Raw genomic sequence first — 27,922 nt, forward strand, 5'->3', positions numbered from 1 at the left:
CCAAGTGGCTTCCATAAAGTCTATGTTGGTATGGATTTCAGCTGTGCAAACGACAGGGCCACCACTACAAACAGGGCTCATAAATATTTGGAAAAAATACAAAGTAGCTTCAAACAGGCCAGTATTAGATGACTGGAAGGAGTTCAAAAAATCTTAGGCCTTGCTTGATCTAAAAGGCTTCAACCTCCCAAACTGAATAGGCAATTAGGGCACATTCTGAACAAGAGGGACTGAAGCAACAACTGGGAAGGGTGAACACTCTGGAAAAGTCCCAGCTGTGAGTGTCACTGAGCACACTCACATGCAGCCAGCACAGGGAAGATGCCCAGCATATCCAAACAAGCTTCCAGGTCACCGATTCTGATCTGCTCTCATCCCTCTCAGAGCTAACTTTTCAGAACTTAAAAAATAAAGGCTTAAAGGAAAAATCAATCCAAGTACACCAAGAGCAACAGTTCAAACATTTTACTAAATCAATTCACACAGTTTCAAAATTGTAAATATAATTAAGGACAACAGGGTTTCTGTATTTTTTTTTCTTCCAGAATCATTAAGACAATAAACAAACACAAATTAGGTTTATAGCATCTGTTCTTTTAAAAAATGAAAGGAACGCCACTTGATGTATTGATAAAGCACCACAACACAGTTACAAAATAGGGTTGGCTTATTTCTTTCACAAGTAAAAGACTACATACTCCTAACAGTTTCCTGCTTCAATCCATACTTCATTAAAATAAAACTATAAAATCTTCTAGATTACACTAACTTCAGACAATGCCTGGTATAACAGTGCATTAACAGCAGTAATGCCAACTATCAGTGCCAACATAAAACAGTTTAGAGAGGAAAAACAAAACAAACAAAAAATTCAAAAACAAAACAACAAAACCCCCACGTTTATTTCTGTAGATGAGCAAAATTTAAAATAAGGGATGCTCTGCCTCACAATGATTTAAGGATTTGAGGATGCTGATGGGTGGAAGAGGGGGCTGGTACTGTAGCTTTCTAGGCTTAGTTGGCATCTAGTTTGGCCATTTCCTGCACGTATATCCCTATACTCTCGCTGTCGAAGAGCACGAAGTACACCGTCTTGATTGAAGAGGACATTGTAGACACAAAATAGCTGGAGATGGCTTTCAGGATCAGCTGAGCAGCTGTTTGTTTTGGGAAGCCATTTCTAGAAGGAGAGAGGAAAAAAAAAAGAAAATCAAGACCTGCTGAACCAACTTTTGATGGTTTAATCTCCCAGGGAAGGCTCCAGCTTTTCTCAAACACCTCACAGCAAATAAAGCTGCAAAGCCAGTGTTTACAGTGTGAATTAGAAGCTTGTTGATTTAGGTGAACTTAAAATGCTCAAACAGAAGGAAAGCATTCCTAAAATACGAATACAGAGTCTACACACACTGTTCGGTTGAACCTCATGATACCTGATGGATCAATTATTCTCATTTAACAGGTAAGTAAACCAAGAGCCTGCTGTGTTCTGGAAAGCAGTGTTTGTGTTGGAGCTGCAAAATTAAACCTGTCCTGAAAGCAAAGCAACTGTTAAAGAAAAGTAAAAAGGGACAGAGAACTTGATATAGAATATGAAATATGAAAAGACCCAAACTACAATATGGTCTTACCACTACTAATGGTAACTAAGCACAGGATTTTACAGGACCTAACCTGACAACCTTTCTTATAAAATTCTTCACATTTTTATCTAGGAATTCTTGTCTGAAAGATTCATCTATTCTTAAAACAAGTCAAGCACAAGTAGAATGGTCTGAACAAAGCTATGACCTGAACTTTATGATCTGAATTTTAAAGATCATGGCAAACTCCTGGAATTACACCTGGTAACTGCTTGGAACGTGGCCTGAACTTTGTTGCTGTGTTACTCCTGAAGTACTGCTACTCACCCAGACCATGGTTTTACCCTGCCAAATTCTGAGCCCTCCCCCAGCCTCAGAGATGTGTCCATAGTCAGTCTGAAGGTGATGGGACATGACCACTCTCTTAGGAGTAGCACCCAAAAAGAACCTGAAAGAGCCTGTTGAACATCACCTTGACATGCACTTACAGATACCTGGTAGTTAATACTTCCTATTATAAAGTATGTACTATTAATACTACAAATAATTTACAGATTACACAGATGGATGAGTTTCTCAGCATTTCCTGAGCAGTTCAAGGAAGCTGGGCTAAATCCACCTCTGGCACTAACAGGAGAACATTTCTCAGCACTTGCTCACTGAAGCACCACACTGGTAATAAAATGCTGTTGTAATCTCCCTATTATTTTGTGCTGCAACACACCAAATGTAAGGGCAATTGCCTGTGTCATGGCCCACTTGCTGCATATTGCCTTATCAAAAAACATTCTCAGAGAGCAATTCTATGTCAGTTCTGCCTGTAATGTGATATTATATGTGTTGTCTTGAAGATAATGTTTGTGGTATTTCAAAAATGATGGCATGAAATAGCTTACACTATTTTTTCTTTTTTGAAAATGCCTGATTTTTTCTTCTATTGAAGAAGAAAAAAAAAAAAAAAGGAAAAAGCATTGTGAGCTAAGTTTGTACTATTCCAAAGCGAAATGAGCTGGTCAGGGATAATCAGCTGTGTGAGAAGTCAGGGATAATCAACTGAGAGCAGTTTTGACACAGAAGCTGCTTAGGAGCCAGCAGCTTCCACACCTGGGCACTTGCAGGTTACTTATGAGTGCTGCATCCTGGCATACAGCGAAGAGATCTTGCAGGAACTTTGCTCTGAACTGACATGCAGGGCAGCATCAAACCAGGGGCATACACTGTTTCTGAACTGTTCTCAGGGGCCTCTGAAGTCACACAGCTTCCAAGTGTTCACACTTGTTGGTCACACCAGGGCACGTGAAAGAAGAGTGGCCTGGTGAAAGGAAGGCACAGTGCCAGGCTAGCTGGTAACAATCCATTACTCAGGACACCTCTCCCAAAACAAGAGAGAGCAGAAAAATCAGAAGAAAGGTGCTGGCCTGATGGCCATGTGTGGGCTGCAAGAAACAGAAGCCTGATGCATTGATCTATGGGTCTGAGTTAAATTCTTGTGAAAAGGCAGTTTGGGACTTTAGCCAAACCAGTGTCAATTCAGATCAAAGTCAGAGCCTCAGAATGAAATCTCTTCTCAGAGGATGAGTTCATGTTCAATCCCTAACTCTCCTTTCCCTTTTCTCCTGCTGGCCCTACCAGACTGAACTCCAGGCTACCTCTGAACAGAACCCAAGTTGTGCTTTCCATAAGTTGGCTGTAGCTGAGCATCTGGCCCAATGAATGCTACAAGTATGCTATTTTATTTCCCCTCGTGATTTATTTGAACTGCCCTCATGTAATCCCATTCCTCAACTATAAAAGAGAATGAAACTGTTTATGTGGGTTTATTGGGTGATGTCTGCTTGACAGATGCCTGTACTAGAACAGCTGCATACATGTGGTGTCTTTGGCATTTGTTATCTTTTAAAGCTTTACTTTTTTCTTTTTTTAATGCTTTTGACTTCATAAAACAAGTAGAGAGTATTGTCAGAATATATTATGTTCTCTCCAAAATTAACTTACACTTGAGTATATCTAATTAAGGGGGGAAAAAAAGGAAAAATACATAACCTCATATATTACTCAAGGCCTTTTGATTCCTCTCCATCTTTTAAAAGCACCACTTCAACTGGCTCAAGTAAGAATGACATGTATATGCCAAGTGGAGGACTTGCCCCAGATCCTGCCTGTCAGTAACTAAATTTCAGAACAGAATATGACTCCTGAGGATTGTTCAAGGCTTCATCATCTTCCAGTACCAGTCACCTACTTCACAGCAAGGGCTGGGAATGGTTCTTTGCTGGGAGCTATCCAGAAAAGACAGGGCTGTGTGGAAGATACTTTTACACGGTCCCACTTTTACATAACCAATTCCGCAGACGCTCTGCACTCTCACATTATTCCGTGGAGGAATAGAGTTTCTCCCAGAGAGTGATTCAGAGCTTCTCTTTGTACTGACCAGCCTGTGACCCTGACAGCTAATCCAATAAGCTAGTATGAACCCCCTGCTTTATTTCTCTACTGTTCTGCAAAGTTTGCTCAAGTTATCTCCTTAAAATGACACCTACGCAAATTAACCTTAGCTGGAGATTTCTATGATGCAAGTTGCTTAAATTTAGCATCCTAATGAAACTTTTAATTCTTGTCATTCATCCAAAACCTCAAACACTGTTTTCTACCTTAGCCCACAGAATATGCAAGAATTAATCTAGTGTTGCAACACAGCACAATGGGAAGAATATTCTTGTTGTACACCAGCTAACTTCTTTCATGGCAAAGTCAAGAGGGTCAGTTGTTCAGGGTTAAGAGACACAACTGTGTAATTCAGCCTAGATTTGGCCCTTGGTCTTTCTGCTGACCCATCAGTAGGGGCCAGGTGTTCCCAACCTCCCTCTGCACCCCAAACCCAGAAGCCTCGAACTAAAGGTGCAGTCAGTCTGGAACGAAACTTTTAAGAACATGATCTGACTTTCAAAGGCACTGAGCACACTGTACAGAGCCAGAGGACCTGAACTTAAACTGAGGCTTTCAAAGACCTTGGCAAGAGTTTTTAAGGTGGTTTTTTTTTTTTTTTTTTTTTTTTTTTTTTTTTAAATGAACTAGTCCCATGATATAAACTCTATGGAATTTTGGATGAAAGCTTCAAGTGACTCTGCAAATCCTGAGAATCAAGGCACTTTAGGTTTGCTGCTTAAACAAACACTAAGCCATGTCTTCTGACCACTGTAAGACAGGTAAGTTTCATTAAGCACTAAAATCAGGCAAAAGAGACCCCTTTTCTTCATGTTCTTTTCCACATCTCCAATTTATATGAATTAATTGATTATCTGAAAGAAGTCTTTTAACAGTCTCTTGAAAGTTCATTTTATGCTCTTTATCCCATTTGCATGCTTTAAGATTTGCAGGGATCACTATGAGATCTGCCAACACTAAAGTAGTGCTCAGGAAAACACTGCAGCCTCCAAGCACTGCCTGAACAAACCTAGAGGAAACTCTTCTTTCAGGGAACTGATTCAAACAATGAAATAAAAAGCCAGCATTGTAGCAATGTGCTTTGTACATGGGAAGGGACTGGAACACCAATGGCACTTAGAGAATGTGACCTATTTGGCATCGGGTTTGCCTGACAACCTTACCTGCCACTGCCAATGGAAGGAAACGCGATTGATTTCAGCTTCTTCTCGTCAGCCAGAGCCAGGCAGTTCTTCACTGTCTTCTCCAGCAGCTCCTCGCATTTGTCTGAGCCCCAGCCTGGGCTATTACAGTGGATCACAAATTTTGCAGGCAGTCCATGGCCAGCACTGACAACAGCTAGGAGGAATTGAAAATGAAACATAATTACCTTCCTCTCTTTAGGATTAAAGGAGTGTACATGTGATTAAAATAGCAAACAATCAACAGACATTACCTTAGCCCCTGAGAATGTTTTAGATTACAAATCACACAGCCTTAAAATATAACATGATTACAGAGACTTTGTGTTTTCCATTTTCAGCTGCATTCTGCTGTGATAATTTATAAATCATAGCTAGGATCAAGCTTATTTGAGAGAGAGCAAGAATTTGTGGCTAACATCAAAGGAAGCACATTTATACTTAGGATTGGGTAAGGAGAAGGGCAGTATCTGTTAGGACCCAAACACAAACAAGGGATGATCTTGCTTTGGTTGGGTTTACTGCAGAGATACCGTAAATACCAGGATGCTGGACAGGCACAAGGAGTTACAACTCTGATGACCTTCATCTACTCCTGTTAAATGTACAGAGTGTTCAGCTGGCTTCTGATCATACACCAGCCCAAACTGGAGCAGCTCAGAGCTACTAGTGCTCTGCAAACCCCAAAGGAAGGATGGAAAAGAGGTAAATTAAGATTCTGGCTTTATTTCCAGCTTTGTCTCTGAATAACTATAATGAAGACATTTTGTGTGATTTCAAGACTTTGGGCCTGGCCTTGTTTTAACTTTTCTGCGTATGGGTCATCCAAGATCACTTGAACAATGCTGGGTTTAGTTTCTCTCTTTCATCACATTCTTGACAGAGGGGTGTAGAGGATGCATTTACAGATTTGCAGGGTTTGATTCACATTGTTTGTGCAACAACAGGCCAGGCCTTGTATGTACAAAGAAATGAAAAAGAATTTTTACCATGCTAATCCTCTCTTATCACCACAATATTACCATGGACATGTGGGGACTAAGAAGATGCAGCAGACCCTGCCTACAAACTGCTGACAGGCAGGGATTCTCCAGATGAGAGGCCTCCTTCTCTGCAGGAGAACACGTTCTGGGTTCACCACTTCCCATCACAGAGCAACAACAGACTGTGCTCTGCCTGCCAGAAGCCAGGGTGAGAGGATCTCTGTCATTTCCAAACTCCCTGTGCTGTGGCTGCAAATAAAAAGTTGTAACTTTGGTTCATTTAAAGAAAAAAAAAAAAAAAAAAAAAAAGGCAGGGGGAAGCAAGCCACCCTAATTACAAGCTGAGGGAAGAAAAACATCTATCTGAAATCTCACAAGAACATACAGTGAGCCTTCACAGAGAGTCAGCCCCTAAAATAACCCACAAAAGCGTTGGTATAAAATGGTAACTTATGTCTTCACAAAACCATAATAAAAATACCAACAAGTTTTTTAAAAAATTAAAAAATCAGTCTATAGCAGCAGAGGTGCTTATAGAAATCCTCTATTCCATTCTGGAATGTTTATGAGGCATTTTGCTATTTAAGTATAGCAGAGGTAACTCTTGGCACATGATCATCACATATGGATACTATCTTGTGGCTGCTGCAGGAAAGAGAAAATAGACTTTGTCATATGGATCCTGACCAGGGTTAAGCAGAACATTTTGAAGGACAATGGAAGCATGAGCATTTATGTTGTTATGGGTTTGCAGAGTCCCAACATGTTGAATATCCTCAGTGTTAGGCAATGTTAATTTGTCATAATGTGCAACTAAAATGTTGGCAGATTCAGAATACATAATAAATCCAAGAAGAAACTATTAAAAGCAGCTGACATATCTCTAGTCAGATGTGAAATGTGGCTATCATCCTCACCCTGAAAGAATAAAATACTGTATTGATACACATGACCAATTTTAATATTTCTCAGGGAGTGTTTTCCAGGGTAGTCATTAATTAACTCATTAAGATTCTAATGAGGACAACTGTTCATTACCAAGAGCAGCTGTCCTTTACTTCAAATGCAAGTGCACTGAAATGGGAAGTAAGAAAATATAAAGCCAGCTATGGACTTATTCTGTGCTAGTCACATTCCAGGTAAGCATTCTGCTTATGGGTAAATTAAAGGGATGCCCATAGAATTGAGAAATCTGAACCCTGGGTATATGTAGGATTGAAAAATGGATGTATTAGTTCTGCTCTAGAGTCCTCCAACAAGTCCCTAACAGCCAGTTTATCCAAGTGCAGTGCAGAGATGCCCTGGAGTAAGACTGCCAAGCAACCCCCAGATCTGAGAGATGCACTAACAGCTGAGAAAAAGAAACTTTTCTTTTCAGCTTGCCACCTATTTGGAGCAGTTTGGTCTGGGCTTGGTAAGCAATCTTGTACAGAAGTTAGTAAAAAGAAAAAAGTGAGTAATTGATTCTGCATATTTTTGCAGAACAAAAATTCCAAGAAAAACTTATTAGAATTTTTAAAAAGCAAGGGAGAAACCCCCAAAGTATTAAGCTCCAGAAGTAAACAGTTGTAATTTTTCCTGTCAGAGCTGAATTCTTACATCTCCCCTTTGGCTGTAGTTAGGATTCGTTTACAAAACTGTGCACACTGTATTTATTTTTATAGCATAAACACAGATGGCAGAATCAGCCTTCTATATGAACAACATGGATCAGCAATTTCACAGATGGTGTAAAATTATATATTGCCATTATCAAACTTTATTACTCACATAGTAGATTTTTCTCTGAGATTACATAAATTTTGATAACTAGGCATCAAAAAGTCATAAGCTTTTATAGTGATGATTTTGGCACTGATTAAACTAAGTACCCAAGCAGATGCTGAACTTTAGGCACATGCTTAAGTTCAGTGAAAGTCAGCGGCATTTCAGCAAAGCAGATGTTTAACTTAGAGTTGGACTCAAAAATAAGCATCTCATTAATTGCTTTTCTGAACTGTGCCCTTAATGATCAACACTGAGTGTGCATGCACGTACCTGTGAACAGCCTGGCTTTACTGTACCACTACAGCACTGCCCATTTCCCAGGTGCTTAGGTAAAGGTTACTTAAGATGCAGTGAGTGCAGTTTAACTGTGGAGAATACAAACACACAGCCCTTGGGAGCTGCCTGCAGACAGCAGAGCCCCAGCACTGCTGCAGGGGGAGCTGGGCTGTGGAAGCCAAGCCCTGCTCCCACGGGGCTCTGGGTGGGGGTCCCGAAGCGCAGCCTCACCTCCGGCTATGTCCAACGGCCCGTTCTTTTTGCGGAGCTCAATGACGGCTTCCACAAACTCCTTGCCACCTTTCTTTTCCAAAGTGCTCCCTGAACAGAGAATTGTTAGTTTACTCCTCTGATCTCAGCAGACATATGACTCATCATTCGCTTTTGTTACATCACTCTAGAGTTTTCTGCCCAAATATTTTTTGGGGACTGCAAAGTAAGATCTAAACCTTTTGGGACTTGAGAATTATCTAGTTATTAAAAACAACAACAACAACAACAGAAAGAACAAAAAGACAACCCTAACAACCCAAAAAGCTCACACTGGTATCCCTTGCTAACATTCTCAGACTTGAATTTACTGTCAAAAAACATCTGACATGACATCCCTACCTCCCTTCCTTCTCATGAGCATCTCTTAGGGTGAAATGTTCCAGAAGAATGTGCTAGCTCAACAGTGGTTGAAGGTTCATAATTCCTTCCCCTAGGATTAATTTCCCCTCTTCTCTTACAAATTGTTTTAAAGAGCCATTTGCCACAATAAGAATTTGAAACTCACCTGATCTTGGTCCCTGACCCCAACAGGTGGCCCCAGGAATGAAACAGTCTCGTGAGTGCAGCGGGCTGCTTTACTTGGTAACTGCCCAGCTTGTTGAGCCACCTTTAACCAAGAGGAAGAGCCTCAGAAATAAGGAGAATCTCTAAGGAACACATTCCTCCAATGAACTTCTCTAACTACAACTAAGGAGCTGGACAAAATTATTCTGGGAGGAGAAGAGCTGTGCAGTGTGTCAGGGCAACCAAAAGGTATGCTGTTTACAAAGGCAGTCCATCACTAAATGGTTTAGATCTTATTTTGCAGCTCTAGTTTTAAATATTAATGAAAGAAAAAACAGCCCAAGAAAGCATTTTCCTAACTACATAAGCATCCCACATAATTTTGCATATTAATTATAAAGATAGATAAATAAAAAGCAGTGATATCATAAAGGCTCTGATTTGAGATATTGCTTTGAAAACTGATTTCCAAAAGTTCAGAACTAGGATCTCTAAAGATCTAGACATTTATTTGGTGACATCCCTTACTTCCACTGATGAAGAAAGAAAACAATGCAATTTCTGATGGAAGTGCACATACTATATGCTCCAGGAAGCAGAGTCCCTCCTCCAAGATTCCGGTTACTAAATCAGGTTATATAGAGCTCTAGGAACTAAGAAAACTGCAAGATGCTTTTGTTTTGTTTTATAAATTTCTTCCAAATGGAAAAGCTGAAAACAATGCATTTGTTTTCCATTCAAAAACTGACTCTGTGACCCTGAGTCTATTTTGTTTGTGGGAGTTTATTGCTTTTGGGGTACAAAAGCTGAGGACAATTACAAAAGCTGTGCCTTTTCTTTGGCTTTTTCATAACCAGCTCACAACAGGGTTTGCCAAAAACTGGATTGCAAGGTCAGAATGTGTAGGTCAGAGTGTAATTTGCTGTTTGTGCTCATTTAAGCTTTTAAATATAAATACTTCAGTCAAACTCCTAAGGATTTCCTGAAACTTAAAGTTGCCTATCCCAATGCAACTGAGTGGGAGGATCACCTTACAAATCTCCTAGAAAAGACAGTAGTGGCTTTATTTGTAGGAGCAAGGTGTCTCAGGAGAGTGCTGGGAAAGGAGATGCAGAGCAGCACTGAGGTGCTTGGAAGCACTCTACCCTTCAAAGGTAATGAGTAAAGCACAACACCCTGTGCCCTTTGCTGAGCCCATCCAGCAGATGTAGCTGACTCCAGGGTCTTATAAAATCACTCTGAGAAGGGATGGGGAGGGAATGAAATAGCCTTCCAATTTAGTTATATTCTTGTTGTATATATTTCCATATCATTCCAATTTATATTTATATATATGCCAGTTATATTCCTCATGAGTCCATGGACTCTGATCAGTCCTAAAACCCATGACATTCATAATCCTTAATTTCTCTTGTTTCAAGGGGAAACATAATTAAGCCTTGTGCAGAACCTAGGAACAGCAAAGTTCTATTAAGTAGGTCATTTCTTTGCCATTGCAAAGCTGTTGTACATTTAATGGAATTTAGCCTAGTTTGGTTTAATTCAATCCAGAAGGATCAGCTTCCCTTCTACTGGGAATTAATTTATAATTAAAAGAAATGAACAACTATGTCAGTTTATTCCACTGAGCTCTCTTCATGCAGATCTGGTACAAAGAAGAGAAAATGTAGTATTTGGTATGAATGAGTGAAATATTCTGCATTTAGTCCTCAATTATGCTCTTCTTCTGATTAATAGTGAGGGTTTATATTGAAATCATACTTGACATCTGTGTTGTAAATTAGCTTAATCTGTCAAAGGACAGACTGTATGTAACCATTTTCCACTACACTAGCAAGTTTCTTGATGGAAGTCTTGCTTCACAGCTTCAAGGTTAGTTGCTTATTTGCTCACAAGCATAAATATGTGTCACTCCCATGAGAATAAGATCATTATCTCATGCTTTCCAAGCAGGCATTGGTATCAGTGTTGAAAACAGCGTTAGCAGAAATTTAGGCTCTAAAATTCTCAGGATAAGCCCCCAGTACATTTAAATTGTTAGGGAAAAAACCAACAAAAAATTAAAAAAAAAAAATTTAGATGGGTAGAAGTTAATCATTGGAAGCTAAGCATTTGTGCACTTCTATTCTTTCTTACAGCAGTCAGAGGCAACAGGAACCTACACTAAGGAACGAGCAGTCCAACTTCAAGAGACAATTTTCTTTGCACAGAATCAAAGCATTTCTTTAGGTACAGGCTACTATGACACTGCATATTATTTAGACAGCAAAATCACAGTGCTTCTGCCCCAACAGGCCAACCAGAGCTACATTTCTCTGCTTGTTACTCAGAATGCAGCCCTTTCAGAAAAAACAGGTGTTGCAGGACATGTGTCCCTCCAAGTCAGTACTGAAAACAAGGCCTCAGGCATGGGAGGAGCCTATTCTCACAGCGATGGTGAGGTCAAGATGAGATGCAGAACAGAGGCTGGGATGAGCTGACTTGTTCTTAAGCACTGCCAGCAACTTCTATATTTGGCCCAAGTTCTGCCTTCTCAAATTACCAAGACAGTTCAATCAAAGTACTCCTATCCTTTTATAAAATCCTTCAAAATTCTGTGTATGAGAGGGTTAAGAGAAGGGCTAGGAGAAGAGTTATTCAAGGGACAGTTAAGACGGCTGAATTAAGAGGTCTGTCCTGTTTCCTGTCATGCCTTCTCTCATCAGGTGACTGATGTGTGTGCAGCGCTAGCCTGGGCTTGTGGGTGTGAGGACCACGGAGCAGGTCATTGGTTCGTAAGAATAATCTTAAGAGTTTGGAAAATACGAACAGGTTAGATCCAGCCCGTGAATCCAGATATGAACATCTGAAACTTGGCATGGAGAGGGTGCACTGGAACTGGTTAAAATCTAAAGATCAAGACTCAAGCCACATTCAAACCAGGCACTTGGTAAACCAACAATGTCGTAATTCATTTTCCTTGGTCACGTGCCTGCATTAATGCACTGTTCCTGCACTTCAATTTTGGTGGTGTACTCCGTGGTTACTTCTGAAAGGCTGATTTGGCAACAAAAACCAAAAATGCCCACTAGGTTTGTAATTGTTCAGTTCTTGTTATGATCAGTCGGGACTGCTGGAAGTGAGAAATGAATGCAAATCTGCATAGCTACAACAAGCTGGTGGCTGCTGATCGACCATGCACACACATACGAACTCCGCAGCACTGAACTTGCCATTACCTACTTCACCACCGGTGTAGAAGTCAGAGTTTGTCGGGTGAACGACAGCATCACTGTCGATCGTGGCAATGTCAGCCTGTACAACTTGCAACTACAACAGGTAAACAGATGTATATCAACCACGTTGGACAGAGACCCAGCACAGGCTCTACATTTACACATGTACCAACGTCCATATTTTCCTACCTTTACATCTCCAAACCTTGCGCCAAAGGAGTATGCTGAGTTGTGTGTGCAGGTGTGTGTAGAGAAAGGGGTGTAGGGAGCAGGAGGAGGAATATTGAGTATGACATGATCAAATAAATGTTAAAATGACAAGTCAGAGCAATCACATGAGATCATTTCCAAAGTTTTAAAATCAGCTAATGCCCCATTTCACTTTGCAGAAACCTAGAACAACCAGTTCCCCACAGAGCATGACATTAAAATATGGAATCTGTTTAAAAAAGAGAAATTCAGGATCATCAAGACAAACAAAATAATTAGTTTCTCCATTTTGTCAGCACTAATAAGCTGACAGACACTTATTTTCGTATGTAAAGCCATTCATCATTTTGTTTCTAAAAATGCCAGTTTCCTTCATATATAGGAAATTATGTATGTGCAGCCAGGGTTGTACAGAATTTGCTTTTAAAAATAAAATAATTGTTTGTATAATTTAAAAGTAAGGCATATCTTTTAATTATGTGCTGGAATGGCTAAGACATTTGCAGAAATGTATGTATTTCTAAGAAAGGCTGATATAAAAATTAGCCTTCTTAGACCTTTTTTTCTTGTGAAGCTACTTCTCTACATTCCCATAGGAAATGTAGCAGTATTAGAATTATGGGCTGTATTCCATTAAGGAAGTTTCAAAAAAAAGGCAGCAGCACGTCTACTCAAATAAGAAGGACATGCAGTACCTAATGCATGAAAGGCAAATTTTGTGTTGCTGAAGAATAAACTTCTATGAAAGAAGGGTTTTTTGATTTCTTATCAATCTGAAACAAGAGAAAAGCTTCAAAAGTGATCCTCCACCCATGATAGTTCACTCTTGGTATAATATCAGTATTTGTTTCCAGCTGAATGTAAAAGTGACAGGGAGGAATTGAAACATAATGGAAACAAATTATTCACTGAATTAAACATCAAATCAAGGTATGGAAGATTTGGGGACAGCTAATTATGTAATAGGCTCTTTCCAAAAATTTTAGGCCTACTCTAAGTATCGAAATAAAACCCCTGAGATTGCAGGTAGAATGGAGAAACTGCTTATTTTGAGAAAAACCTGACAAAAAAGTATTTTAGTCCTCAAAGTATCCAAATAAGAAACCCCCCAAAAGAGCTAACAGTCACATATGATCATTATGGAAAAGAATTTAAAATTTTTGAACTGAAATCAGCTTGAAGACTAGAAATAGCTGCATGTGTTCAGACTTGGTCAAAAAGTGTTTTGAATATAGTTCTTCAAAAAAGCAGGACCTGCAAGATTTGAATTTCTGCTCCAATTAAAGGTATGAAGCCCTAGAGAGTAAATTCTGGGTTCCATAATTTCCATGTGACCGTTAGTTGTGTCAACCCATGCCCCATTTACCTAGGTCATCTTTAAGGTCAATGTCAGCATTGGTAGGATTGATAATGGCCTCCACCTCGAAGCCGGCTAAATTACTGATTTCACTGTGAATAAGGTTCAGCTGAAAAGAAAAGCATGAGGTGGGAAATAACAGGACAGCTGGGATATCACAGAGAAGCTGCAGAAAAGTGAGCTTTGCAACACAGATGGAGATAGCATCACTGCAAACAAATATGCAAAATAAAAGGCAGGTCATAAAGGGATATTAGCCCAAAAAAATTCAAACACAAGACTCAAACATGGTTCATACTGGGAGAACATGAATGTACCAACTAGTAAGCTCTGTTTTGGTTTTACACTGATCACTATTTGGGATTCTTATTATTAACCAGTATCTAAAGAGGGCTTACAAGAAGTCTGGATAGGGACTTTTCATGAGGGCATGGAGTGACAGGACAAAGGGAATGGCCTTAAAATGAAGGAAGGGAGGTTAAGATTAGATGTTGGGAATAAATTCTCCCCTGTGAGGGTGGTCAGGCCCTGGCACAGGGTGCCCAGAGCAGCTGTGGCTGCCCCATCCCTGGAAGTGTTCAAGGCCAGGTTGGACAGGGCTTGGAGCAACATGGTCTGGTGGAAGGTGTCCCTGCCCATGGCAGGGGGTTGGATTCCCTTCCAAACTATTCTGTGATTCTAATTTTGCCATTAAATGAGAGTATTTGTTTCTTCCCCAAGTATAGAGATGAAGGACACCCTAAGCATCCTTTAAGCATCAATTACAGGGATGTACTGGGACTATTTTGCACTGAAACAGGATCAAAGCTGCTGCTGCTCCTTCTTTAAGCCAGCAAACATGAGCCTATCTCTGAGAAAGCAGACACTTGTCTCCAGCAATTCCTCCATCCCAACACGGGGACGAGGTTTTTTTTTCTTTCCTTATCAGTGGTCACCATGTTCTGTATTGCAGCACTTAAGTCCTCATTACAGTTCTGCAGCCTTTGGGAATGTCTGGTGAGGTACCGTAAGCAGGCACGTGATATTACGTGCTTATTGCTACTACTTTACTTCCTCTTGTCCCTTATGAAAGCAGAGATTTTTAAATGCACCCATTAATGCTCATTTACTCCTCTAAGTAACCCCATATATTTCAAGCATTTCTTTCAATTTCTTTCTTGTTATAAATCAGGAGGATTTCTCCTGAAATCACAGGAAGATTTCTCCTCTCTCCTGAGGCACACAGGGAACTGCAGAAGGCAGCACAGAGACCTAGAGACTGACCTCACATCTGCACTATGAGTTCTTAAGAGACAGTTTGGGGGTCTCCTCATAGGATATGACCCACAACACAAAACCAACTCTACAACTTGATGCAACCTAGTGGGAATGCTAAACTTGGGAAAGGTCAAAACTGCAGGTATAGGAAGTTCCTAACCAGGGTTTGACACTGCTTCATAGCTTCTGTTGGAAGTCTGATTTCACGGGAACTATGTTTATTACTGACAAAACTTTAAATACTTCCAAAGTGCAAAAGATTTTCCAGACTTTTGCATATGGTGAAATACATTAGCTACAGTATAACCAATGCCTGAGTTTACAATATGTATTTTAAATTATTTTTCCGGTAGCTGTTTGGGTGATACGGAAAGCAACCAGGAAGGAGAAAGCTCTCATTCATTTATGCAATTCCTGCAACCAACTGCAGTTAGGCCAGGCTTTCCTTTTAATCCAAAGCCCTCAGCCTACAAAGCATAACATTCATCTTCAGGCATGGCACTTTATATCATCCATATCAGAATTTTATCTCTTGTTTGTTGTAGCCCATGTTCTTAAACTTAACTCTTCAAATAATTTCTTTGTATATGTTAATTTATTAACAGGAAATACGAGCCAGTCCATGAAACCCATACAAGTGAATGGGACTTTTAAGGCGGCCATCATCCCTATATCTAAATTTTCTGAAAAAATATTTCCACTTCATTCATTTGATTCTATGAATTGACCTTCTTTCTCTTTTTAAAAGCCTGCAATTTCATATAATTTGCATATGTTGCTTGAGTAAACTATGTTACCTCAAACTAGGGTGATTTTGACTAAAAATGAGTGTAATTCAGCCCTGTTTTAAGTACGTGTCTGTTCAGGAATTTGTAATAAAATCTAAGAAAGCTTCCTTTCCAAATAGCTTGGAATCCTTTAATACTTCACACGTGGTTAGTTATTCATACTGGAGTTTGAGTCTTGAGTTTGACTACAAGCAACTGCTGTTTAAAAAACCAGTCAAATCAAACCAAAATGTTAAAAAAACTTAATGGATTTTAAAATTAAAAAAAACAACAGCAAAACACATGCACACACCACGACTGTTTTGTGGAGATTATAGTATGTTCCTAAACATATGTTGCTCATTCTGTAAGTGGGTTTTTGATTCCTAATTCTGTGCTCTACAAGTTTTTGCCCCAGATCTATCAGCTGCAGACTGTTTTTGTTTTGGACCTTAAATCTATCCCTGAGCCTATTCATATATGGGACTTACATAACAGCCAGCTGGTAATTAAAGTTTAAATTTAGCAACAAGAAGAAAATGCTTAAAAAGCTGCCCATGACTGATAGCATGTGTTGGCAGCTAAGTATTATTTTACTAAATTCTGCATTTACTGCTCAATGCACTGTTAGCTATCCAATTGCCAAAAATAAATAAAAAATTAATCAGAATTTTTCCTGTGGAATTAAGTCCTCCAATGAGTAATTGCTCAATTTCACTATGCAATAGTATGAAGCATGTCTTAGGCACAAGTGATCCTCTAAAGGGCCACTTTAAAAAATAAATAGACACAACTTGCATATACATGTGCAACAAAGAATGGACATAACTTGAGGTAACATTTCAATTAAATGTTAGTTAGATAAAATGCAGATGGCACTTAGCACATCCATGATTATTTTCTTAGCCAAGCCTGGCATTTCTGATTTCAGACAAAATTACCTTAAAAGTCTTGAAGCTTTCTCTGGTATGAGTTTCATACTGAAAACTGAGGATGCCTAGCGCAGACCAAAAACTGAGGTCTCTTGGAAAGTCCAATCCTTAAAGCTTAGGCTTGAGATCCTGCAACTCTGCCTCTACTTTGCAATACTCTCAGGAAAAACAAACTAGTTAATGTGCACAATGCCACATTTCTACTGAGATGTCACTTGTGGATGTGCAATCATTTACATATTAACTAGATTTTAATAATTAATGTGGCACTAATAAATTAATTCTACTGGTGTAACTGAAGGATTCTTTGCCATTTCATGACCTCTAAGAATTTCCAGCTGAATGTCAGCAGTTACCTAACCATTTAATGCAATAACTGTAATTTTAAAAACTGAACAATACCCAGGTTTGCAACATTCTCATTTGTGATTTTTGCATCAAATTAAATTTAGGGTTATTAGAAGGATGAAGAGCTGCTCTTGCAAATAAGTTTCTTCCCTTCTATAAACATGGAGCCTAGAAAAATATTTTTTCCATTAAACACTTATGAATGGTGTGATATCAAAATCAAGATTGTTTTCTTCCTTCTCTGCATTTAGCAAAGGATTTTCTGATCTGGCAGATAATGGTTTTGCAAATCACACAGATGGCTGGAAAGGTGTTCAAGAATGTCACAGAAGGTTTGAAAGATCCTGATTGATTGATGTCAGCAGCAATTCTTCAAATGCCTTCTCTAACCCTCAGAACGTGATCTGTTTGCTTTGGAGTGTTCCCTCACAGGAGACAAACAGGTTTTCATTTTCTTTTAATTTCTCTTTTCATTATGTGTTACAACAAAATGCTAACACCTGGTCCCTCTCATGTGCAGGGCTAGCTGACAAGGACCCAGTGCAGGGATGGATGTGTCACACCAGTAATTTTCTTAGGGGGCTGGACTCAAGTGAATGAGAAAGCCAGAAAGTCCATTCCCCAATACTAGGATTCACTGGGAAGCTGTACAACAGACACTGGCTTTGCCCACCACAGCTTAAAGAAGTCCTGGAGTTCATGATTTTCTTCCACTGAGCCCAACAGCAAAGTCCCACTGATTTGCTGGGTCAGTCTTGCTGGAACACAACACCAGGTCTTATTACAGGTTTCCTATGGTAACTAAAATGAGCTCAAAAACAGCTCCAGAAGTCTGACATTACTTGCTTTCTTGAAACAGTAATGTAGACTATAAATTTTGGGTTCTAATTTAGTCATCAAAATGTTTTTGAAAAACCACCCCCCTAACAGGAGTAAAGTAAAAACCAATCCTACCAAATCAGCCACCTAGCTGTAGCTGTAAAATTAATGTGGAAAATCAGAAGTATTGAAAAAAATGTTACTCTCATGCATGTTACTTGGCAAACAAACTGGAGGATAAATGGAGAACAACCTCAGTATGAAATAAAAATGAGTCAGAGGAGTTACATTCCACAATGGACAATGGCTCATCTTTTATGGCTTACAACACAATGATCTGATTATTGAATGCTAGCAGAAAGATGCAGTTTTACTTAAGAAAATTTTGCATCACAAATTAAAGGCAGGTTTCACGATAAAAGACCAAATTAATTTAATGACTCATCTCTTTAAATTGATCCTCTTTAAGCAGATATATATTTGTATTAAACCAACCCACATCCCAAATCATATTCACAGGGAAAAAAAGAATTGTTGATCTCTAGCTTTTCATAAAAGCATCATTCATTATTACACAACATTAACTTCTGTAAATCACAAAGCAGAACACAGCATAAAACCATTATTATGAACAAATGTCTAAAATAGGTTTTGATAAAAACCTGTAAATCATTTACATCAGCAATGAAGTGGGCTGACTGTTGGAAAAAACACATTTTATGCTTAGAATAATCTCTTTGGCAGATGCTTATCTGTAACAATTATGTTGTTTATGAATAGAGAGAGATTACAAGCACACAGGCTTTCCTTCAAATTAAGTACTTAATTATGTAGTCACATGAAGACTTCTTTATGTACTTTTTAAAATGCTCTAGAAGTTGTTTTGGATAATTTCTTTGATGAGAAAAACTGATATCATACATCTCCTTGATTGCTCAGTGGGGAAATGTCCATTGTACCTATATGTTTTGTGGAAAAGGGGGTAGTAGGAGGGGGCTGTTCCCTAAGCAGCACAGAAAAATAGGTATTAATTTATAAAAATGCAGGATCATACCTTCTGGCCAAGAAACAGGCTTTTGGTGGACAGGACTGTGAAACCATCTGCAGGAGTTCCCTCTGTTGTACTGTCAGCACTGGCTGATTTGCTCACTTCTCCCTGCTTCTTCTTCCAGAAATATAGTTAATTAGTTAACTCAAGGCTCTGAGAAAAACAGTTTAATGACACTAAGATATATGACATGCACTAAATGTTTAGCAGGCAATAAAATATCTGCACAAACAGTGGTGTTGGATTTTATCCTGTAGTCCAACCAAAGTGCCTGATAACAGCTGAAGGGATCAATAGGAAAAATGACCTCAACGTCTGCAGATCTACAGGCGCCTCCTCTTGCCTACAATAGTGCACAGTTGAGATGACAGCTGTCTTAAATGTTGCAGAAAACATATAAACAGCCCCAAATTTTTAACAGCTTTCTAATGGCTTGTGTGGACAAAGATTACAGATCTCTGTATGTGGGCAGATACTCATTGTAAGCTAGAAACTGACTTGTCAGAGAATAAATTTTATCTGTGAAGGGAGGTGCTCCCAGATTTCACAGACTTATTTTTAGAAATTCTCCTTTGTAATGTGGCTGTCCTTAGAAGCAGTGTCAAGAGAGAATACATCTACTTTCTATCTGCCTGCTTGCAGGAAATGGGCTGAACAATTTTCTGTCTTATTTAACATCATCACCTACTTTCATCTCCAGTGAAACTGCTGGAGGAGAGAGAAGGAGTTCCCCTCAACCACCATTTCTCTTTTCAACTTTATTACTGCAGTGAAATAACAGGTTTCAGGAATTAATTGGTTTACTGAACAAAAAGGAGGATTAGAAGATTTTGAAAAGGAAGTCAATTCACAAAGGCTGTTGTTACAAACTCAATTGGTGCCAATTTCACATTTTCAATAAAATTATTATTTACAATTTCATATAAATATTTGGTGCCTCAGCATTTTCTCTGTTGAAGCAAGAAAAAGGATACCTGGAACACTGAGCAAGCCACTGTTCTCCTGTTGTCCCTTTCCAAAGTATATAAACGAAGTTTGAGACCAAACAACTAAAATAACTTATGCAAGGGTACATTGTGCTTTTAGAAGTTGTAACCATGCTTTACTTTACACAAGTGTTTTGAAAATTAGATTTTCATGGGTCTTATTTCAATTCCCTAGGAGTTTACTGTTAGCCAAATACCAATATAGTAAGCAGACAATACAGTTTATTGTGTGGAAGAAAAACAGAACCCCACAACAGACTTCCTGCTTTTGTAATCAAGCAGGCCAAAAAAAATTCCAGATTTAGGGGAATTATTAATGCATGGTTATTGGAAGCACTGCATTTGAAATGTCAACTAGTAGGTGTTCTGAGGGAGAAAACTAAATTCAATAGCTCAAAAAACCAGAAGAGTGAAACAATCAGAAGAGAGACCAAGTAAACAGTAACAGGATAAATACAGAAGCTTTGCTTGACCCAGAGGGAACTTTCACATTCCTTGTCCATTTCATGTGAAATTCCTGTACTTTTCTTCCGACTTGCCAAACTTATTGCTTAACTGTAGTTGCTTTGCAAAAGAAAAAACATCCTTGGCTACACATGTACACATTGAAAGATTTCCTACTCCTACAAACTGATACCTGTAAGGCATGAGCAGTACAGCCCCCAGACGCTTTCCTCTTGTCTCCTGGTACACCCTCTGCCCACCTCAGAATGTTTCTTACAAAGAACAGAGGATTTATGGCCCATCTTTCTGTGCTGCAGACCTGGGCCACTCCTGAGGGTGTTCAGGCTCCAGGTGCACCAGGGAGAGGGCAGAGCTCATCCTGCCCTGCTCACACTGTGGCTGAAATCATCATTGGTAACAACACGTGCAACGGAGAGCTGACCCAGTGTGAAGCTCCCTGCAGCTACTGCTGGCAAGCTTTGGGTTTAAAATAAACACATGACTCTACCTTGGATTTCCTTGCTCCTTTCTTGCCACCTGTTTTCTTTGATACAGTTTTTTTCTGTGATGGAGACTTTGCCTTCTTTGCTGGGGGTGGAGTGATGATGGCTTCCAGTTTTCCTTTTGATCCCCGCTTCTTTGCCAACAGCTCTGGGTGAATATTGGGTAACACTCCACCACTGGCTATGGTGACCCCTTTCAATAGCTAATAAAAAAAAAAGAAAAAAAAAAAGAAAAAAAAAGTTGTAGAAAATAGGACTTACTGCAAATTTTGAATACTGCCTTGAGTTTCTCCACCATTATCCTTGAAGAAGAGACGATAAATACATGAAATGGAGCTGACCACATACTTGATTTTTAAAGGGAGCATGTGTTTTTCTTGCACACGTGTTTGTCACTGTCAGCATCTCTAGGGCTCACCTGAGATCTGTTTCTCTGAATCCATGCCATGAAGGCTGTTACCCAATGAGGAAAAACAAGACAGCCCCAGGCACACACCTAAGGGCCCAGCAGGGCAGCCTGTGAGAGAAAAATGGGACCCCAAAGTCCAGGGTGTAAGACTACAGTGGATGCCACACTGTGAAGAACCCAGTATATGTCCCAAGTGCTGCATTTTCCTGCAATTGTATTATTTAAAAGTATTTTTTTCTTAGAAAAAGAAATTTCAAAATGGAGGGCAACATTTGAACAAATCTCTATACCTGTCTTTCTTCAAAAAAATATGCAGTTGAAGATCAATATCCAAAAGTGTGCAGTTTATTCAAGCCTTTAAAAGTAGAGTTGAAATACATCATGTTCTGTATTTAAAACCACATTAACTCATTTTTATACATCTAACTGTGACTAATTCACTATTCAGGAGGATACAGACAGTGACATCAAAGTCCCCCAGGTGCTCCCACCTTCTCATTCGTGTTTACTGCTCCCCAGTCTCAACTCAGTGAGGCTCCAAGCTTACAAAGGGATAATGAATGGAAAGTATTACTAAATTTCAGACAAAACCAGAAGGAGGGTGGTTGGGGGAATATTTTTTCCTGCTCTATCATGATACACAGATTTGGAAAAAGTATCTTTTCAGAGAGGTTTTTACAGCACCTCACACAAAGATACATTAATCCCAGCCACTGCCTCTGGCTGACACCACAGCACTGTAATAATAAAGCCAAATCTTTTTATGGCCAGGTTAAAAGTATCTTTAAGTCTGCAAAGGACACATACTTGAAAGACTTTAGAGCTCTTCTGTGGTCACAGTAACAGACTTCAGTGAGAACAAGATAGGTCCCACTGAGACCTCATCTGTCTAAGGGGGAAACTAAAAACAAACAAAAAACCAGCATCTGCAGGATTTTCTCTGTGTCCTTGAAGAATTTATGACAATACCCCAGTCCAACAGAAGTGGTTGTAATAGTGTTAGCAAACATCATGTTACATCTCCATTGCATTTTTACACATTTTAGGAGTGCTGAAATACATAATTAAGCTGAGTGCTGTAGCTAGTTACACAGCCAGCATGCTACTGAGTGTTTCCTGGTGTGCTGCTCAAAAGCAGAGGTCTTGAGTTACAAGTCAGCTATATGAAAAGACAATTTAAGAAGCCCTAAAGGAAATCTTGGCTTTCACATGGCAGAGGTTTTTCTTACCTGATTTAATTCTTCATCATTTGCTACAGCCAACAGGATGTGTCTAGGAGTGACTCGACCCTTCTTGTTGTCCCTTGCAGCATTTCCAGCCAATTCCAGAATTTCCGCTGGGGAAAAAGTAAGCTCCTTTTAATTACAGTGTGGTCATTAAGAGAAGTCAATGTGTTATTTAGCATCCATGCAAAAAGGCATGGGAATTACATCATGTTACTCCTAACTGCTCTAGAGACCTTCAGTAGACATCTAACTCTAAAATTATCATTTTTTTTATATGTCTAATCACTGAAGAACAAATGCACACTTAAGTCCTGTGCTTTAAACTAGAATTTTTTTTTTTTTTATTCTTTTGAAACAGTTTCCCCAGATTCCTCACTTTTCAGTGCTCTTCTCAAGGCTACTGTGTGCTCACCTCTTAGGACCCCTCTCATATCAGAGGACAGAGTACAGTACATACACAAATTCTATAGGTCTTTTTCTCAAATCTGTCAAATGTGAGTTCTGGCTTGTATCACTTCTACTTTTTTATTACCGGAAAAGACACTATTCTCAATGACTCATTTTTAGCGTTAGGGAACCATGTAAACACACATCCGAGTTAGGACACTAAAAATAAAAATTCTGCTGCTACACTCATTTAAAGATTTTTTTTCTCTATCTGAGAAGAAGTTTTTAACCAGAAGAAGTAATTGATGAATCATGTTTGCTTGCTCCTTATAAATTATTCCTTAGAAGATATTTCCAGGGCTGACAAAATAATGTTCAACAGCCAGGCATTTAATGGCTTTTTCTGAATTAGGAAAGATGAACTTGCTCCCTGTGCAAGGATCTTGGAAGAGAAAGGCTAGAGTATTACCTGCTAACTGATTTATCTGCAGCTCAACAAACCCTGGGCAAGGATGCAATTAATTACAAGAAAGTCTGGGGAACAATTAAAAAAAATGACATAACATGTTTATCAGACTTAGCAATTATGTGCTACTGCTATCTCCATTACACCTAACCTTTCATCTCCCTCTCTACAATCTGTGTTGCACTATTGCACTTGGTAGATTTCCTTTTGCATATCTGGTAAAGTGTGGAGAAAAAGAGGGAAAAAAAAGGAAATGTCTTTTTTGACATCTATTACACACTAATATTAAAATGTAACATTCCAATAATATATGAGCTTGATTTCACATTTAAGAACTGACTAAACCATGAGAGCACTCCCATAAGCTTGATTTAGAAGCAAAGAGAACTGAATTAAGGCATTAACCTGGAAACAAAATGACTGAAATCAAAGCTCATGTGACCACATGCCTTTACCATAGGACACAGTAAATCTTCAGTAATACTAGACAGCACAGACTACGGCTTCTCATTAGACTGAATTTAACATGATTCACCAATTATTTTCCATCCTAAGTCCCATAACAGTTAAGATATGATGCTTACTGGAAAACTTTCAGCTGCTTCTGGATATTCTACAGTTAAACTTCATTGAGGATTTTGGTGTGCTTTCACCATTTTTGTGTTCTTCAAAGCACACAATTAACTTCATTATAGCATGAGGCAGAATATTCAGTCTAAACCCCAAAGTAACTCAACTTTTCATGCTGACAACAATTGCTTTAATTTATATTTAAAGCAGGATTAGCAGGGTAAGGTCAACCTGCCCATCGTTTCCACACCTCCAAAGAACTGAATTAAGTTGGCATAATCCCTTTCACATACTTCTGCCAGGGCCCAGCTCAGACACGTGAGGTTTTGCTGCCTGCAGCCTGTGGCGGCAAAGCCCTGCATCACCTCGCAGTGGACATGGTGAAATCCTGGATGCACCCCAGGCATCCCCACTGACCCCAGCAAGGCTCTGTCACCGAGTAAGGCCACCACCTCCACCTCTTCACATCAGGAATGCAACTGTTTGTACCTCAGACTTAAGCCCAGCTGAAAAGCAAGGGAAGGCTTTGCTGCTTTTTGGTTTGCCTCTGCTCCCCCACCTCCGCTGCTCTCCGGCACTGGGCCCTGCTGAACAGTCAGGCCGTGTTACTCTCTGTGACTGATCAGCACAGCTATGCAGACAGGTCATTCTGGAACTAAAGACTCTAAGAAAGTGCTATGCCTGTAAAGCACACAGGAATGTTTTATTTGTTCCTCATAAAACTAAAATGTCTGCCTCGTACAGTGGAGAACTGTTCTTGTAAATGCTAAGCCCTCTTCCTTGGACAGGAAACTCATTTTGAAATTACAGTTTTCTAATGGTCCTTTAGGGAAGTTGAGGTACCCCACTTCCTCTTCAGGAAGAGAACGCTTTGCACTGGTGTTGAGGACCACAAAAGAGGAGTTTGGGGAGAGGGAGAGAGAGGAGGAGGCCATGGAGGGTGGAATTTCTCTTCTGGCCTTCTCCTCAGCGCTCCAACAACAACCAAGTATTGCTTGTACATGCAGAGAGACCCACAGCACTGAGAACTGCCAGACTCAGCTATGTGCACAAGTCTGCTCAGAGGGGGACTCTCCTATCTAAAAACAGAGGATTAGGAGGTATTCAAACTGAAGCCAACATAGGCAACAGCTTTTTGATTTAGAACTGACAAGAGACAAACCTAATCCAAATCCAACAGATCAGAGCACTTAGAAATGCTGGAAATGAAGACTTTCTGGATGCAGACAGGATTCAGACTACTTGCCCGGATTTTTCCTGCAGACAGCACTACTTTCATATCTGTTTAATGCTGCTTTAATTCTGGAGATTTAAATGGTGTTTTGCCCATTTTTAAAATCAATTTTAAATTAGAGGATTGTAAAGGAGCTGATTCAAATTTTCAGAAGAGTAACTGTGGATTTACCTGGAAAAAGGAGTAGGTGGGAAAAAGTACTTAAAATTGAGACTGGACTTGAACTCTCAGGTCAGCCCATCACTTTGGAAGCATCATTCTACCAGGTTCAAATGATTGAGTCATTGAGGAGTTCTGTTTCATTAAAAGCAATCTTCCCACAGTAGGAGGAAACAGACATTTAAAAATCAACTCCAGCAACTAAGCAGAGTCAAGAGAGAAAGCTTTGCTTAGAATTGTTGAGGAAAAGAAAGTGTTAAGAGCTTCCATGACATCAGGTTTCACTCAGCTTGTATTTATCCAACCAGAAGACCAAAACAAAAATGTTTTACAGAAATGAGGCCTCACAAAAAGGATGGAAGTTGCATAATGTCTATTCCATTCGTTTCATATATTTACTCAAGGCATTTCCCCCTAGAGAATAATTACATCACTACCACTCAGGCAGCAGGCAACTGCAAGACTCACTTTACAGAACTACAGAACATGAAGAGCTCTATTTTTTTTTAATGAAGAAAAATCCCAACTTTTTCAATATTATATGGTTTGGAATGTATCCTTCAACTACTACATACTGAAATCAGCTTAATATGAAGAGAAACTCCATCTGCACAAATGACTTTTTCTGTGCTTTTGAATAATTTTCAACAAAAACGCAAACCAACATGTACAACTTAAAGTACAGATATAAAACAAACCAGAAAAAAGTGTGAGAGCTGTATAATTAGGAAAAGAAAATTAATTAGGAATTCAATGTCAGCATGTGATATATTCATATACGGACAGCTGTTTAATAGCAAAAAAGGCATTGATGCCTCAGAAATCTGACTATTCTGTGAGCATACCAATTTGATTTAAAAGACATAGTTATGATTAATATTTTTCTTCTTTTCAGTTATTAATAAAGTAGAGGCATTGAGTGGGAAACCCTAAAAGTTAAGAAATTTTCCTTAAAATGTATCTCCAAGGCAGTTTTCATTTAGATCACTTGAAAAACTTCTTGGTAATAGTTAGAACTGGGATATGGGTAGTGAAAACTGGTCTAAGCCTGTTTTCAGCACTTGGACCAGAACTGCTTTTCTTCAGCTGAGGTTTTTAAAAGTTCAGTTAAGTATTTTTAAAGGAGAAAAGCAAACCGGCTGTGTACCCTCATATTTAAGATTGAGATAAGACCACAGGAAAAGCTGTTCTCAAGACATTTCCTACTCAAACACAACCAAAAAGTGTCAGAAGTCGCCACAGAAACCTCATCCTGGATGAAGGGTTCCGGACTCAGATTTCAGTTTTCCTCGTCCTTTACTTTCAGAGACCCTGGTCATCTCTTAGACACCCTACTAACTTCCCAATTTCACTACTTGCATTTCCCTGTTTCTCAAGGGGCTGCCCTCTGCCCTGAGTATTGTTACACTGGTATTTCACAACACTTGCAAACTCTGGAACAGAACACAACACATGGTTAAAATGAAACTAATTACTATTAGGCCAGAACAAACAAGGCACAGTAGAAACTGCAGACCTGGATGCTACAAAAGCAAATGCATTCTCCTCCCACTTCTGGAGAGTGCTCTAGTTCATTTATCACTAGTTTTCAAACAAAATATTACTGGTCATTACTGACTAAAACTCCTCTCCAGCCTAAATAAAAAATCCTTTAGCTTATCATGCATTCCAGGCTGTAATCTTTCTCAATGTAAACAATAAATTCAATTGGTCTGACTTCATCCCCAAAATGTGTTTTTCTTTTTTTTTGGTTTACATCGCAAGCTAAATCATTGCTATTGCATTGAATCTCTTTGTTCACCTTGTCTTAAGGGAGATGAAATCATATCTTTGAAACTTAAACTCTTAACAACTAACAGGTGATGTGCTGATACAAGGCCAATTTCTGAACACGCAAATTCCAACAGGAACAAGTCAGGGGTTTCTAAAAAAATCGTGAAACCACTCCTAAAAAGAAAATTTAAAACAATATCCAGAAATCAAAGAAAAATGAATGTTGATACAAATCCACTGAGAAAAATATGTATTTGCTATAGAGTCAACCAAATGACAAAGAGTCTGCTTATTGTACTTCAAATTAATCATCTTTCCCATCAGCATTTTATTGACTTGAAATTCATTTTACATGATTCCAGAAGGTTTTAACCCAATCAACCCAGGCTGTTAAGAGTTTCCTGCATTCTTCTCTCCATGTATTCCACCCAATCCCCCTGGAATCTGCAGTTGCAAGAGTGAAGGTAGAATAATTTAACAACACTTTCCCTCTTACACATTCCAATAAAACAGTTCTTAGCCTTGGTTCAAAGTCGTGGAAATCTGATGCAGTGAAAATCAGTTCAAGAAACTTTACTGCTTTGAACAAGCCTTGATGAAACCTTAACTCTCAGCAGGGCAATCGTTCTCTTAGGATGTGATAAAAACCCCAATCCTTTCAGTCTTGAGTGTCTGAGCTGTATCAAAACTAGGCTCCTTAAAGGAAAAACTGTTAACTTTGCTAAGTTATTGTAAGTTTTGCATTTCTGTGAGACAGATGACAGACTGCTGTTTACATAAAACACAAATTCAGGCCACAAAAG

General features: G+C 39.2%; 1 protein-coding gene across 5 annotated transcripts in view; it reads right to left on the minus strand.

Annotated features, from left to right (window-relative positions):
- Positions 1-450: 450 nt before the first annotated feature.
- LOC128814946 (core histone macro-H2A.1) overlaps positions 451-27,922 on the minus strand; it is a 42,772-nt gene continuing 15,300 nt past the window's right edge. The window contains exons 3-9 of one of the 5 annotated variants that reach the window (XM_053991287.1): positions 22,534-22,640; positions 20,901-21,098; positions 18,969-19,076; positions 12,228-12,318; positions 8,464-8,553; positions 5,189-5,363; positions 451-1,180 (exon numbers count right to left, since the gene is read on the minus strand). In XM_053991287.1, coding sequence (XP_053847262.1) covers positions 1,015-1,180; positions 5,189-5,363; positions 8,464-8,553; positions 12,228-12,318; positions 18,969-19,076; positions 20,901-21,098; positions 22,534-22,640 — 935 coding nt within the window. In that variant the 3' untranslated portion in view covers positions 451-1,014. Of the gene's footprint in view, positions 1,181-5,188; positions 5,364-8,463; positions 8,554-12,227; positions 12,319-13,800; positions 13,901-18,968; positions 19,080-20,900; positions 21,099-22,533; positions 22,641-27,922 lie in introns of those variants that run through there. The other 4 variants (XM_053991285.1, XM_053991286.1, XM_053991283.1 and 1 more) reach the window with 4 other exon arrangements.

The sequence above is a fragment of the Vidua macroura genome, chromosome 15 (assembly GCF_024509145.1).
Source record: "Vidua macroura isolate BioBank_ID:100142 chromosome 15, ASM2450914v1, whole genome shotgun sequence".
NCBI classification, from domain to species: domain Eukaryota; kingdom Metazoa; phylum Chordata; class Aves; order Passeriformes; family Viduidae; genus Vidua; species Vidua macroura.